This window comes from Cicer arietinum, chromosome 7 (assembly GCF_000331145.2).
Source record: "Cicer arietinum cultivar CDC Frontier isolate Library 1 chromosome 7, Cicar.CDCFrontier_v2.0, whole genome shotgun sequence".
In the NCBI taxonomy this organism is placed as follows: domain Eukaryota; kingdom Viridiplantae; phylum Streptophyta; class Magnoliopsida; order Fabales; family Fabaceae; genus Cicer; species Cicer arietinum.
Genome location: NC_021166.2, coordinates 14,772,560 through 14,786,775, shown reverse-complemented (window position 1 = coordinate 14,786,775; position 14,216 = coordinate 14,772,560). Strand labels below are relative to the sequence as shown.

The 14,216-nt window shown below is 26.0% G+C and overlaps 2 protein-coding genes across 2 annotated transcripts; both read left to right on the top strand.

Moving 5' to 3' along the window:
• The first annotated feature begins 1,535 nt into the window (after window positions 1-1,535).
• Window positions 1,536-2,956, top strand: LOC101507642 (probable galacturonosyltransferase-like 1). The gene has a single exon (XM_004509178.4). It carries the CDS (start codon window positions 1,624-1,626, stop codon window positions 2,755-2,757), a length of 1,134 nt encoding a protein of 377 aa, XP_004509235.1. The 5' UTR covers window positions 1,536-1,623; the 3' UTR covers window positions 2,758-2,956.
• A 9,958-nt stretch (window positions 2,957-12,914) lies between these two features.
• Window positions 12,915-13,774, top strand: LOC101507335 (probable calcium-binding protein CML41). Its single transcript, XM_004509177.4, has one exon. The coding sequence runs from the start codon at window positions 13,047-13,049 to the stop codon at window positions 13,605-13,607; it is 561 nt and encodes a 186-aa protein (XP_004509234.1). The 5' UTR covers window positions 12,915-13,046; the 3' UTR covers window positions 13,608-13,774.
• Window positions 13,775-14,216: the final 442 nt, after the last annotated feature.

Here is a 14,216-nt window from a genome sequence, read left to right as displayed (position 1 = left end):
TCAAATTTTGTATCAAATAACAACTATATAAGATGTCTCCGTTAAATTTTATGTTTCAATAACACAACTGTATAAACAAAATTAAATAAAAAAGTTTATATATGCGATCTAAAATTTGAACTACATATATCTATTTTTTGCCTCTATTATTATAAATTGCAATTTTGGTATCTCGATTAAGTTTAATTGTAGTTTTGGTCTCTCTATTATTACCAATTCACAAAATTGATCCTATTATTTTAAAAATCGATAATTTTGATTCCTCTCTCAAATTTTTTAACTAAAAAAATGACAATTTGACATAATTTTAATGACGCGACATATAATTCTATAATATAGAACTATCTAGATATATTAATTATTCATATGTTATTAATTAAATTAAAAATTTCCAAAGTTAAAATATAAGTTTTTACGACGGTTTATTCCAATTTCGTAGATATTAATCATTCTACATCATCTTATCATATGTCACATCATCATTTTTTAGTTAAAAAAAATCTGAAAAATAAACCAAAATTGTTGACTTTTAAAATAGGATGATCAATTTCGTGAATCAATTAACATAAATGAATTAAAATCACAATCAAACTTAAATATTAAAAATCAATACTTTTTTTGGTCATATTTGATGAAATTATTTTCTTCTATAATATTTTAATTATTTATTACTTCATCTCTGTCTCATAATAATTGATTTATTTAAAAAAATGATATCTTTAATTTTCAATGAGATATTAATTACTTCCACCATTTATTTTTAAATTGTCAGTTTTTGCCTTTTTATGTATAATGGGACAACAAATAATGTTTGCCAAATTTTTTTATGTCATTATTTATCTATTGTTTGAAAGTCCTTAATTATTTATTATCTCATCTCATATATTTTTGTCTATGAAATAAAAAAGTTTATTATTGATAAATCAATAATTAATATTGTAGTAAAATTTGAAAATGACAACAAAGTTATCCTACAAATTAATGTGTCAATTAAAAAGAGATTGATGGAATATATTTTTAGATCTAACAAATTGTAGATGAATAATAATTAATTAAAAAAACAAAATGATAATAAACCCTAAATCAGTAAAAAAAAAGAAAAAAAACAGATGAAAAAGAAGAGAAAAAGGGAAACAATTTTTCTGTAAATCCTAAGTTAGTTCCTATACTTATTTTATCATTTTTTTACATTGTCCCAATAGCTTCACTCCCCATATAAGATAAATTAAAGATAAGAGATAAAAACTGAAGAAATAAATAAATAAAGGAATTCAAGTAAAATTACAAAATAAGTTAAGTAAGAAAAATATGTAGTTTAGTCTAATTAAAATTACTTCTGATCCCATTTATAAAACAAATTAAAATAAATTTAGTTATTTATTGCTGTAACTTTAATTGCTTTTCATATACAGTCTTATAAAAAACTGTGAGATAGTAGTAGTAATAATAATATAATTATTCAAAAGAGTAAACTACGTATACGTTCAAACATGTAAAAACAAAATATAAAATCATTCATCATTTTGACTTGGATTTGAGCTGCTAGTTTTTGGACTAAAGGCGGGTTGAATGCCACCAGCCAGAAAACGTACGTAAAGAGTGTTCTCCCACAAATCCACTCACATGTTCCTTCTGTCTCTTTCTTGTTTCAACCTCCACAAATATATTCACTCACCCATTAATCCCCAAAAATCCCACATCTATCACCATTCACCAATGAGGTTCAAATTATTCATCTTATGTGCCCTCTTAATTCTCTTCTCCACACACACCTTTTGCACCACCCTTGATCTTGAACTCTTCAAGGAAGCCCCAAAATTTTACAACTCCCCAACCTGCGCCACCATTGGATCCCACCTCAATAATCACACATGTTCAATCGAAGCCGTACACGTGGCAATGACACTGGACGTGTCCTACATCCGAGGCTCCATGGCAGCGATCCTCTCTGTACTCCAACACTCCTCTTGTCCCGAAAACATCGTTTTCCATTTCATAACCGCATCTTCAAAACCTTCCTCCACAACCGTCCTTAACAGAACTATTACTAACTCGTTTCCCTATCTGAAATTCCAAATCTACCCCTTCCACGACGGTCCCGTTGCTGGATTGATTTCAACCTCCATCCGCTCCGCCCTCGATTGTCCGCTCAACTACGCCCGCACCTACCTCGCCGAACTCCTCCCTTTTTGCATCACTAGAGTTGTTTACCTTGACTCGGACTTAATCCTCGTCGACGACATTGCCAAACTCGCCGCTACTCCTCTCCGTCCCGACACCGTCCTCGCTGCCCCCGAATACTGCGGCGCGAATTTCAGTGCTTATTTTACGCCGTCGTTTTGGTCCAACCCTTCTCTTTCACTTACTTTTGCGAACCGTAATGCTTGCTATTTTAACACCGGCGTTATGGTGATCGATCTCCGGCGGTGGCGTGCCGGCGACTATACCACAATGATCCGGGAGTGGATGGAGCTTCAGAAGAGAATGCGGATCTATGAGCTGGGATCGTTGCCACCGTTTTTGTTGGTTTTTGCTGGAAGGATTACTCCGGTGGATCACCGGTGGAACCAGCATGGGCTTGGAGGTGATAACTTTCGGGGGCTCTGTCGTGACCTGCATCCGGGCCCGGTGAGTTTATTGCACTGGAGTGGAAAGGGAAAGCCGTGGGCCAGACTTGATGCTAACAGGCCTTGTCCTTTAGATGCTTTGTGGGCTCCCTATGATCTGCTCAAGACATCTTTTACTTTTGAGGTGTAGCTGACGTCATAATTTGGAAATTCTTTTATGTTCCTCCAAAAAATAAACATAAAGATATATATATATATATATACTTACATTTATTACTTTGATTATTTGCTATGTTGTACACGGTATATATCTTACCCTTTTGTTATTGATGTGAATGACACACATACTACATTCTATGACTTACAATGAATTGAGTTTGCTACTAAAAGTGTTAGTGGGAATGTGAATCAATCTTATTTTCTTCTTCTCATAAAAAAAAATCTTGTTTTCTTTTATTCTATTTTGGTTTATTATGTAATTTTCTATTTTCTGTATGAAGGAATAATATATATATATATATATATATATATATATATATATATATTTGGAATGAAGATATAAACTATTAAAGTATATATGTAACACTTTGATTTATGAAATACATAAAAATAATATATACTAATATATTTTTCTTTGTTTATTTTACCTTCAAAATTGAAGTGGATCGTGTGTATAATTATGAATTTAGATTTTTTGCATTTAGGAAATCTTGATTTACACATCTAGGAATTTTAACAAATGTTCATAAAATTTGTAGTTTTTAATTTTAATTTTATAATTAAAACATTTAGTTTATTTTTAGATTGTTCAGTTGCATTAATTAAAAAAAATTCCATTGCTATATAATTAGTATGGATATTATTTTTCAAGTTATTTAATAAAAAAATATGCCGTGAGTTTTAATTTTTATATTAAAAATCAATGCAATGTACTCTAAAAAAATATTTCTCCTAGTATTTTTTTTGTGTGTGCTACAAACACATTTTTTTTTCTATTAGTATATTTATATCAACTTCACTCAATATGCATATCACTTTTATTTATAAAACAAATTTCCGTATAACATTTGTATAATTTGGTGAGACCAATTTTAAATTTTCAAAATAATGAGATTTTTGCATAATTCTTTTTGGGTACTATACACAAATTTTATTTTAAATATTAGAAATAATGTATTAGAAGGAGTTTATTATGTAGTTTTTTATATTTGTTTACTGAAAATTTACATATTACTTATGTACTTTGTCATAAAATATTAAAGAAAAATATTCATAATAGTTTTAGTTACTTTATTGAATGGTTTACCCGTATGGGAAGGAGAGATTGGGCTAATGTACCGTGTGATTTGGATCTTCAACAGGGATATAATATTGGAGTAGAAAAAAGAGGATACAATATTTGCATAATTTCCTCCCCAAAGTGGAATCAATGACAGTATGACATTTTTTTTCCCATCACTCTATTGTATTGTCTTGCCAAAGCCAAACATTACTTTTGGGGAGGTTTTGACTATATTCATAATGATTGTCCATTATTCTTTGTAATTCAAATTTTGAAGTTTAAATTAGTAAAATTGCATAGTAGTAATTTGTACCATCCTCATAATTGCAAGCAACAAGTAATAAAGTAATCGCTTAAGCACTAACGCTAGTAAATAAATTTTGCAAAAGCACTTAGATATTTATAAAGTAATAAAGCTTGTGCACATTCACTATTTTGCTTTTTGTTGAGTGGCTGACAAATATATGGCTTTACGATTTTAGATCCTTCTGATTTTCTTGTCGACGGTCAATTAATGAATGTTAATAATGTTTGAAATTTACCCCTACAATATTAATTGATTTGATGAATATGCTCACCTCGATGACCTAAGCACATCACCTTTGCTATTTTATTTTGTTTTACTCGTTTGTAAAATTAAGTACAACATTATTGTCATGAGCAAAAAGAAGTGCAACCTTTTAATTAATTAAGCACGAGCAGTGCCGAATGTGGTTGGATACAAGTATACAACATGCATGTGCTTCTGCCTGCAGGGACCAACCATCGTGTCATGGTTACTTTACACAGAATGTGAGGTTTGCGTATTATTATTATTATTAAAAAAGAAATATAAGAATACGAGTTTTCAGCATTTTGAATAACTAGCAAAATTGTCACCGGTTGTGTGATGTTATCATTTAATATATTTTTGCCGTATTAAATTTGACATTATCATTATCATTTAATATATTTTAAATTTGTTATAAAATCAAAATTTAAATAAAACATTTCTCATATTATACTTCCTTTTCACTTTCATCTAATTAATTACACAAAATTATTTATGTTAATTTAAAAGAATTTATGTTTAATTTAAAAGAGAGGAGGTGAGAAATAAAAGTAGTGATATGTTTTGTTCAAAAGAGAGGGAGAGAAGAAGAAAGAGAGATTTTTAACAATTGTGTTTGGTTCAAAGACAATGAGAGATTTTAATTAATTTTTAAGTTATATTGAACACATCCTCACAATCTTTCTTCCCGTTCAACCAAACACACTATATAAGTATACTCAAAAGTTAAAAGTATATTTGTCAATTTTATACGTCCAATATTTATTGGACCCAATCCACATAAAAGAGGAGCAAAAAATTCTATGGCTAAAAATGTCTGAGTTTTCTACCAGACACTCCAATACACTTTAAAAGACAATTTTACCTTTTTAAAAATTAAATTTTTACACTTGAAAAGATAATTAAATAAACAATTTTACCCTTTTGAAGTTTTTGAAATTTTACCCAGACACTCCAATACACTTGAAAAGATAATTTTACCCTTTTAACTAATATTTTCGAAAGTTTCAAATTTTAGAAATAAGCAAGTTTTTGAAATTTTTAAAAATTAAATTTTTGAAATAAGGATACACCTCAAAATTTTGAAAAGTTTCGAAAGTTTTTAAATTTAGAAAGTTTCGAAAATTTCAAAACTTCATAATGTTTTAAAATTTTAAGTTTCGAAAATGTTAGTTTTTAAAACTACGTTTATCACGATACTGACGAGGTGGACGGTTTGCTTCATTCATTCGTCAATATGATGTTGTAGGTGAAACTCTATCGGTTATGTCACCCCAATACCTTTGCAATAGTACAAATAAAAGGACAAATATAGGTGTGGACTAGTGCGTGGTAGAAAACTCAAAATGTCGTACTAAATGAAGTACTAAAAATCTAAAAAAAAAATTAAAATTTGTTTATTAAGTGAGTCAATGATCTATTTTTCAATGTTAATATATTTTTTTAATTTTGAAACAATATCGATTAAATATAATAAAGTTTTATAACAATATCATTTTTTTAGATTTTTTTTTTATAATTCTTTTCTAGAAAAACTTTTTCTCAATTAAAAATCTCAACCATCTAATTTTTTTTTCGATTAAAAATCTCAATTCTCCAAAAAATAAGGTCATGAGTCCCTCACTTAGACTCACAAAAAATAATTTTATAAAATAAGATCTATTTTTTTTTTAAAAAAAGACTTATAATTAAGAGGTTTAATAAATAAATTTTTAGGTAAAATTTAAGAGTTCGAAATTGTTTTTACGGTTCTCCTAAAAAAATACACTAATGATTAAGTAAACTTTTTTTTTTCTTTCTATTCTAGACTACACGAGTTAGTTATATTGCATTTTATTTCTATTTCATCTCTGAAAATACAATCCTTTTTGCGGGTTTATGGCCTAGTCAAATTTAAAATGGACATTTTAGGTCAAAACACAAAAATATAATATAATACGAGCAATAATATAAAATAGCAAGTCTTCTCGAAGCTAGCTCGTTTTTTCTGCACTTTTTCTTAAAATTATTTTAATCTCTTTATTCTTAAAAAAATTGATCTCATTATTTAGTGTATGGTCAAAAGATAGATAAAATATGACATAATATTGATTCAATTAAAGTTCTTCTCTCAATAATTCGTCATTAACTTTTTATTAAATACTTAAAGAAATTTTATTTTACATGCTCTACTTTATATTATGTCAAATTTGTCTTATTATAATCTTTCATTATAAGCCGTTATACACAGAATCATTACTTAATGTACACCATTTGTATTAGCTAGCAACAATATTGCAGAAAAGAAAAGAGTACTTAGACTGATGTAGCAATACAGTAAGATATTATCTTTATTCATACAATAGGTAACATGATAGAGTAATCCTTCTATTGCATATTAGTAAAAAAATTGCTTATAAAATAAAGGAGAAGAGAAAGGTTAATTCCCTCCCTTTTCTATTTCTAAAATGAAAGCTGTCAAAGATAGTTAAGGTTTTAATAATTTTCCATATAGCTTTTTTTTTTTTATAAAAAATTAAAATTTGATCAACAAAAATTAATATATATAATTTGAAAAAAAATATCTTTGGAAATAATAAATTTTTTTATATATATTTTAATAAAACAATAAAAATTTTAACATCATAATTTTATCTTCGTACGATATATTCATCATAATTTTTGTCATCGTACGATATATACATCATAATTTTTGTCATCGTACGACACATGAGCTATAGATTAGTACGACACATGAGTTATAGATTAGTACGACACATTAGTTATTACTAGAACTATAATTGTATTAGTCATTTTTGTTCACAATATTTAAAAAATATTACAAAGCAAAAATTGTGCTTTCTCACCTTTGTTGAAATCTAGCCGCCAACTCCTTACTATTTTGAGTTCTATTTTCTTTTTTTAATCTAAAAGAGGTGGTTTAAGTTCTATTTTTGGTATGAAACTATCAATTTAAATTGTTTTTCTATTCTCTATTATTCAAATAAGTGATTTTCTCATCCTTATCAGTAATATTCTAAATTTTATAATAAATATTTTATTAATAAAATAGAATTTTAAATAATTAATTTAATATTAAAATTATTTTAAAATATATGTTGATTAATTTAATGATTAATTTTTTTTATATGTTTATTTTGTATGATGTGCTAATCTTATACATATTTAATTAAATAAGTGATATAAATAAAAAACATTATATTTTATTATTTTATATATTCTTATAAAATATTAATATTTTAGTGTAAATATTTAAATAAATAAAAAAGATTTTAGACGATTTTACGTGTATATGTGAGTTAGTAATTAATGTGATATTTTTTTGTATGTTTGACTAATGTTAGGTGTGCATATATTTATATTTTAATTATTTCTAAATACTTCCTATTTTAGTTATTTATTTTATAAAAAATTATCTTGAGATAGTAGTAATATTGTGTTTGATTTCTTTTATTTTTATATAATTATTATGATATGGTGACTTTATATATATTTATTATGATTTAATAATTAATATAAAGTATTTATGTTATATTTATTCAATTTATAATTTCGATTATTCTCTAATGATGTTAATATTTTGATGCGAGTATTTTAAAAAATAAGTATAATTATAGTAATTATTTTGAATATGATAGTATCAATTATTAGTAATATATTTTTTAAAAGGTTAATCATTTTAATTATTCTAATTTATAATGTATTAAGAAGGAAATTAAATAATTATTAATTTTATTGTAGTAAAATATAAATAATAATAGTAAAAAAATAAAATAAATAAGGGGCCATGAACTTGACCTATGTGTGCTAAGGGATTTAAATCAATTGTGTTAAAAAAAAAAAACAGAATTGGAAAGGGAGCTACCGCAGTCAACGTCTTGAAAGGAGGAGATAAAGGATTATTGTTTGGCATATGATATCTCATAAAACAACTTTCTTTTATTTTATTCAAATTTTAGTAGTTGTTTTATTTATTTAGTTAGTCAATTAAATACATTTATTTAATTTTTAACTATCCTAAAATTAAAGTCAAAATGACTCTATGAATTGTGACTATGTGTTATCCGATTTATGGTATGTTATAGAAATACATTTTGAAATACATTTTTATTATTTATAGAAATATATTTTGATTAATTATAATTTTATCTTCTCTCAACAACAATAGTACACTTCAAATGCCTCTTTTCAAGTTAAAATAAACATATGGTATATATTTAGAAGAAAAAAAATTTAAAGACTAATATGTACATTTAGAAAAAACAATATTTTCTCCAAATAAAATGGAGTCTAAAATTAATTTCAAGAACTAGAATTCAAATAATTTTTCATAAACTAATAAAATAAAAAATAAAAAAAGTAATACAATGTAAAGACTAAAAGATTATTTAAGTTCTCTTTATACTATACCACATTCATTTGGAGGATATGATTAGTTAATATCTAGTTTATCTCTCTTTCATTTGTTTTTAGGATCTTTCTATTTTTTACTCTCTTTATTTCTTCCATTACTATAATTCTGTGTGTATATTTATACACATTTTTAAAACATGTAACATTAGTACACTCATGTCATATAGCACAACTTTTATTATTTAAAAAAAAAAGATGATATAGAACTTAAGTTTAATTCCAATCAAGTGCAAAATATTTTAATATTATTATGGATCAAAATCACAACCAATCCTAGGTGCATAGTTTTAAAAATAGTTATAAAATAGTTTTTCTTTCATAAATTATATAAAAAAAAAATTAAAATTATTAAAAGATGATGTATGTGGTCTAAATTTTTTATCAAATAACAAAATTTTAATTTATTTTTACTTGTATTTTAAGATATATGGATTATATATATGTACCTTTTTATTGTTAAAATATTAGACCTATTACTATTTTTTTTTTGTCAAAATATTAGATACTCCAATCACTCATTGAGTCCATAGATTTTTTGATACGACGAAGCCCATCCTTAGAGAAGATAAATGGTGGATTTTAAAATTCGGTAGTAATTAATAATTTGTCAAAAATTCTAATTTGCTAGTATTTTTTTGTATATTTTAAATAAATATTGAGAGGTGAATGAACAACTACTACGATTAATAATACTCCACTAATGATGCTTTAGTTCTTTTCGGACTTGATAATGTATAGGTAATCGGGCCTTGATAGAAATATAAGACTATTTGTAGAGAACTTCTTAAACGATTTACACTTTTTTAAGTAAAAATCATCATATGATTAACTTAAAATTACTATTAAAAATGAAAAAGGAAAAAAAATTACAATACTCGGAGGATTATACTAAAATTCAAGAAAAAAATTCAAATAAATACAAACTACTGTTTCATTAAAAACCTTATTAAAAATTATAGTACATTAAACATCTTTAAAAATCAACAAAATCATATTTAAAAAGATCAGTCATATTTCTATTGAAAAATGATAACATCTGAAATAGTAGAAGCGAAAGTCTTCTACCAATAATTATTGTCAAACGTAAAATCCTAAATTAATAATTTTATCAACACATCAATTTTCTTCTTAAAATACTTCGAAAATACACAATCCAAAAATAAAATAAAATTTGCCATTAAATATATACTTTTAATAAAAAGTACAGTTATTTTATCTTTTAAATGTATACTTCCGTACAAATATATTATTTTTAAAAACATAGTGTGTTAAAATTAGCTCTCTTACTTTTAAATGATAGATGTTTATATAAGTAATTAGTGTCTACTTTATAGTTCTATTTGGTAAAAGTTAGCTAATAATTAAGAATAAAAATAGATCGAGTTAGACTTTACAAGATTTGAGTCCGATCTGTTAAAAAAAATTAAAATTTAAGTCTAGTCTATGACCTATTATATGTTTTTTTTAAGTTTGAATCTGACATTTATGAAAGTCTGGTATGACCTTTTATCTTATTTAAAAATCTAGTTCATATTAACATTTTAAATAAGTATTTAGACATATATTTTAATAGATTAACAAGTTAAAATATTAATGAAATTAAGTATTTTTTTTATATTTAACATGACATTTTAAGAATTTGATTTTACATAACATCATATTTCAATTCTATTTGCTTAAATAGGTCAAATCTACTTAAAAAAGTTAAAATTTGAGTCCCAACTATTACTTGTCAAATGTTTCATTTTAAGCATTGGTGTAAGCCTATTTTGTATTAAGGCTTATAAAAAAATATTTTGCCTATCTATAAAAAGGTTAATATACCAATAAAATATGTGAATTTTCTTGAACTTGTACAACCATAATATCTATTTATTTTCTTTCACTTTTTGCAACAAACTTGATGTATATATGAACAACAATTATTAACAAAATAAAATAATAAAATACAAATATTGAATTTATAGCACAATAGTTTTGGGAAAGAAAATAGGTATGGAGTGAGAGTAAAAAATTAGTACTCAAAATTCTAATAAAGAGTATTTTATTATAGAAATATAAAGAGTCTTATTTTAATAAACAAATATGACGAGTCTTTTATTTTATTATCCCTATATATATATAAATAAATATTATATTTTAATTACATATATACGAGTCGTCTTTTAGGCCTAATAGACTCTTTAAAGAGCCCAAGTTTAACCTATTTAAATAAATAAATTTTTTAAAGCTCGAGTTTAACTTTTTACTCAATAGGTCAGACTGAACTAGATTTTTAATAGACTAAATAATAGATTCCAGTCAGACACCCTAGCCTATTCCAACCTCTAAAGGTAAATTTAAGTTAGCGAGTAACTGTCTAACTAATATCTAATAAACTAATCCAAGTGTGTGATAAAATTAGTAGTTTAATTAGCTTAAAAATAGAAAATGACATGAAATAACATTCTTAATTAATAATAAATTTTATATCAATTAGTGTTTAATTTTTTTTAAAGTTAGTATTTTAAAATTGATTAATATGATCTTTCTTATTTAGCTAATTTATTTATTTTAAACTATTAAAAATATAGCTAGTTTATTTAATTTAAATCATAATAAGTTATAATAGATAAAAAAGGATTTTATATAAAATATAAGGGTAAAGTTGGCAAAAATACGATAAGATGAAAAGTTATTTGAGATAGTTTATCAAAAATCATTATAAATTATAAGTTTATAGTAAAATGAGTATTACCAAATAGGTTTTGTAGCTTATAAGCTAGCTTATGTGTCCAACCAAACCTAGGATTTGCAAGACCTAAGTATGTCATTTATTGAAAATAGTAGGCCTAATTTTGGCTTGTTACCTCTCAAAGGCTAAAGTGGAACATTTTTCAAAGTCTAATAAGCTATGATAGTTTGTTTAAAACCATGTGTCAATGTATTTAAGTTATATTTTGATATATAAGATAATCTTTTAAAGCATTTAGTTATATTATATTGTTTTTCATTTGAATTTTGTAACAATAATTCCTTTCAAGAAAAATAATAATAAAATTATTTATATTTAATTAAATTGATCTAATCTGATATGCTAAAAGACTTTTTTAATGACATGTTTTTTTAACTAAATAGACTTTTAAAAATCTTGACCTAACTTTTACAAAAATATTTGACCTGGCCTAAGCTTGTCAAGGTAGGTTAGACCATAGACCTAGGCTTGGCAATAGGGTGGGACGGAGACAAATTTTGCCTCCCCCATCGCTACTTCCGAGAAATCAGAGAAAACCCACACCCGCATTCGTTTTTATGTGCAATTTAAATCCTCATCCCCATCTATAACGGAGTTCGGATTTCCTTACGTGCACGCGCACCCATTTATATATATTAAATAATAAATTTATATTTATTATAATTAATATAGAAAAATAATTACTATTATACGATAATAAAATAAAATAAAATATTAAAATTATATTTTTTATAGAGAGATGATTATAGTTTTTAATATTAAAAAAATATTAAATATATTAAATATATATATATGTATATAAAATTTAAATATGACAATAATAATACTAACGAGACGAGTTCGGGTGTATGGTGTATAGATCAACACCTCAAACCGGTCCTCGAGTTTTAATATCGTGGGAAATCCGCATTCACACCTGCATCGAATGAAAACGAATTTTCCCGATCAAATCAGAACGAGTTTGGGTGGATATCCGCAGGTGTGAGTTGTGTTGACATCCCTACATAAATTTTTATCAGTCGGTCTAACATATTTTTCACCCCTATGCTTAACAAACAAACAAAATTAAATTAATATTTTTTACAAGAAAAAAAAATCTTAATATAAAATGTTAATTTAGAATGGACACAAATTATTTATCGCATGTATATTTATAAGTGAAAAAGTTTTCTTCTTAAAAAAATGTAAAAGTTTCAAAAATTAAACCACCTGATAATAATTATTACCATGACCCTAATATAGTTCCATCAATTTCTTGGGACCCCCTAGGAAACTACCATGCAATTTCCTTCTCATCAGAAAGGTTACGTTATAATTATTGATCGACTTAACTTAGTTATATATGCTTCCCAAGCAATTGCATAGCAACTCCCTCAAAAACTATTCTTATTTTCCTTATATATATCTCAATCCTTTCACATAATATATATACTACTTCTTTTTATATGTATTAAGAGAGGAAAATTAGTCAATTTCTCAAAATTTCGTACTTGTTATTATATGGCTACCAAGTGGTTCTCTAACAAAGGTCTAAAGTTTTTTAATCGTGGAAGATCAAGATCTTCCAACTCATCATCACTATGCTCTCCAAAATCTCCAATTTCATCATGTACAACACCAAAAATTAACAACAATAATGAAAATGATCAAGGATTAAGAGATGTTTTCCGTTACTTTGATGGAGATGGAGATGGAAAAATTTCAGCCTATGAACTTAGGTCATATTTTGGATCAATTGGAGAGCACATGTCTCATGAGGAAGCCGAAAAAGTAATCGATTACCTCGATGGCGATGGCGATAACTTGTTGGATTTCAATGATTTTAATAAGTTGATGAAAGGAGAAGGAAGGGATGATCAAGATCTAAGAAAGGCTTTTGAAATGTTTGTGTGGGATGAAAAAGAAGGGTGTGGATGTATTACTCCAAAAGGGTTGCAAAGGATGTTGCACCGTCTTGGAGATGATAGGTCCTATGAAGAGTGTGTAGTTATGATTGATGCATTTGATATAGATCATAATGGTGTTCTTGATTTCAATGAGTTTCACCAAATGATGGCTTAATTAATGTTAATTTTTTTCCATCGTTCCAAATGAGATTTGGAATTGCATGGATATATGTTTGCTTTAGAGACTTTAGAGCTTATACAATTAAAATGTGTAAATATATATGGTGGTGAGTGAGTTTGTTAGTTTTATAATAAAGAAAGAATTATATATTGAGATTCGTACATGTTGTGTTAATTTCATCAATATACACTTGAAAAGAAAATATTGTGAGCGCATTGAGATTTGAATTCCATTAGAAGTATTTGGTGGCCTAGATCAAATCAAGGCAAGAGTTAAATTGATGCCAAAAAATTAGGAAAATCTTATGGTTCTTGCAAGAAAATATTGCTCTTAATTTTAGGCTCGAGCATAATTTAGAAGCTAGCAGTACTGTTTGGTAAGTTGGAATGGATCTTTCCAATAATGCCATATGTTGTACTTGTGTACCCTTAAAGCGATAAAAACTATTTGGAAAAGCAATGAACGTAACATGCCATGGCGGATTTAGTTCATTAGCTTTTAATTGTCATGGAAATTGATAAAGTAATTACAAATGGATCAATTGAACGGGTAAGATTTAATTTAACTATTGCAAATAATTAAGAAATTGGACATTGGTGGCAT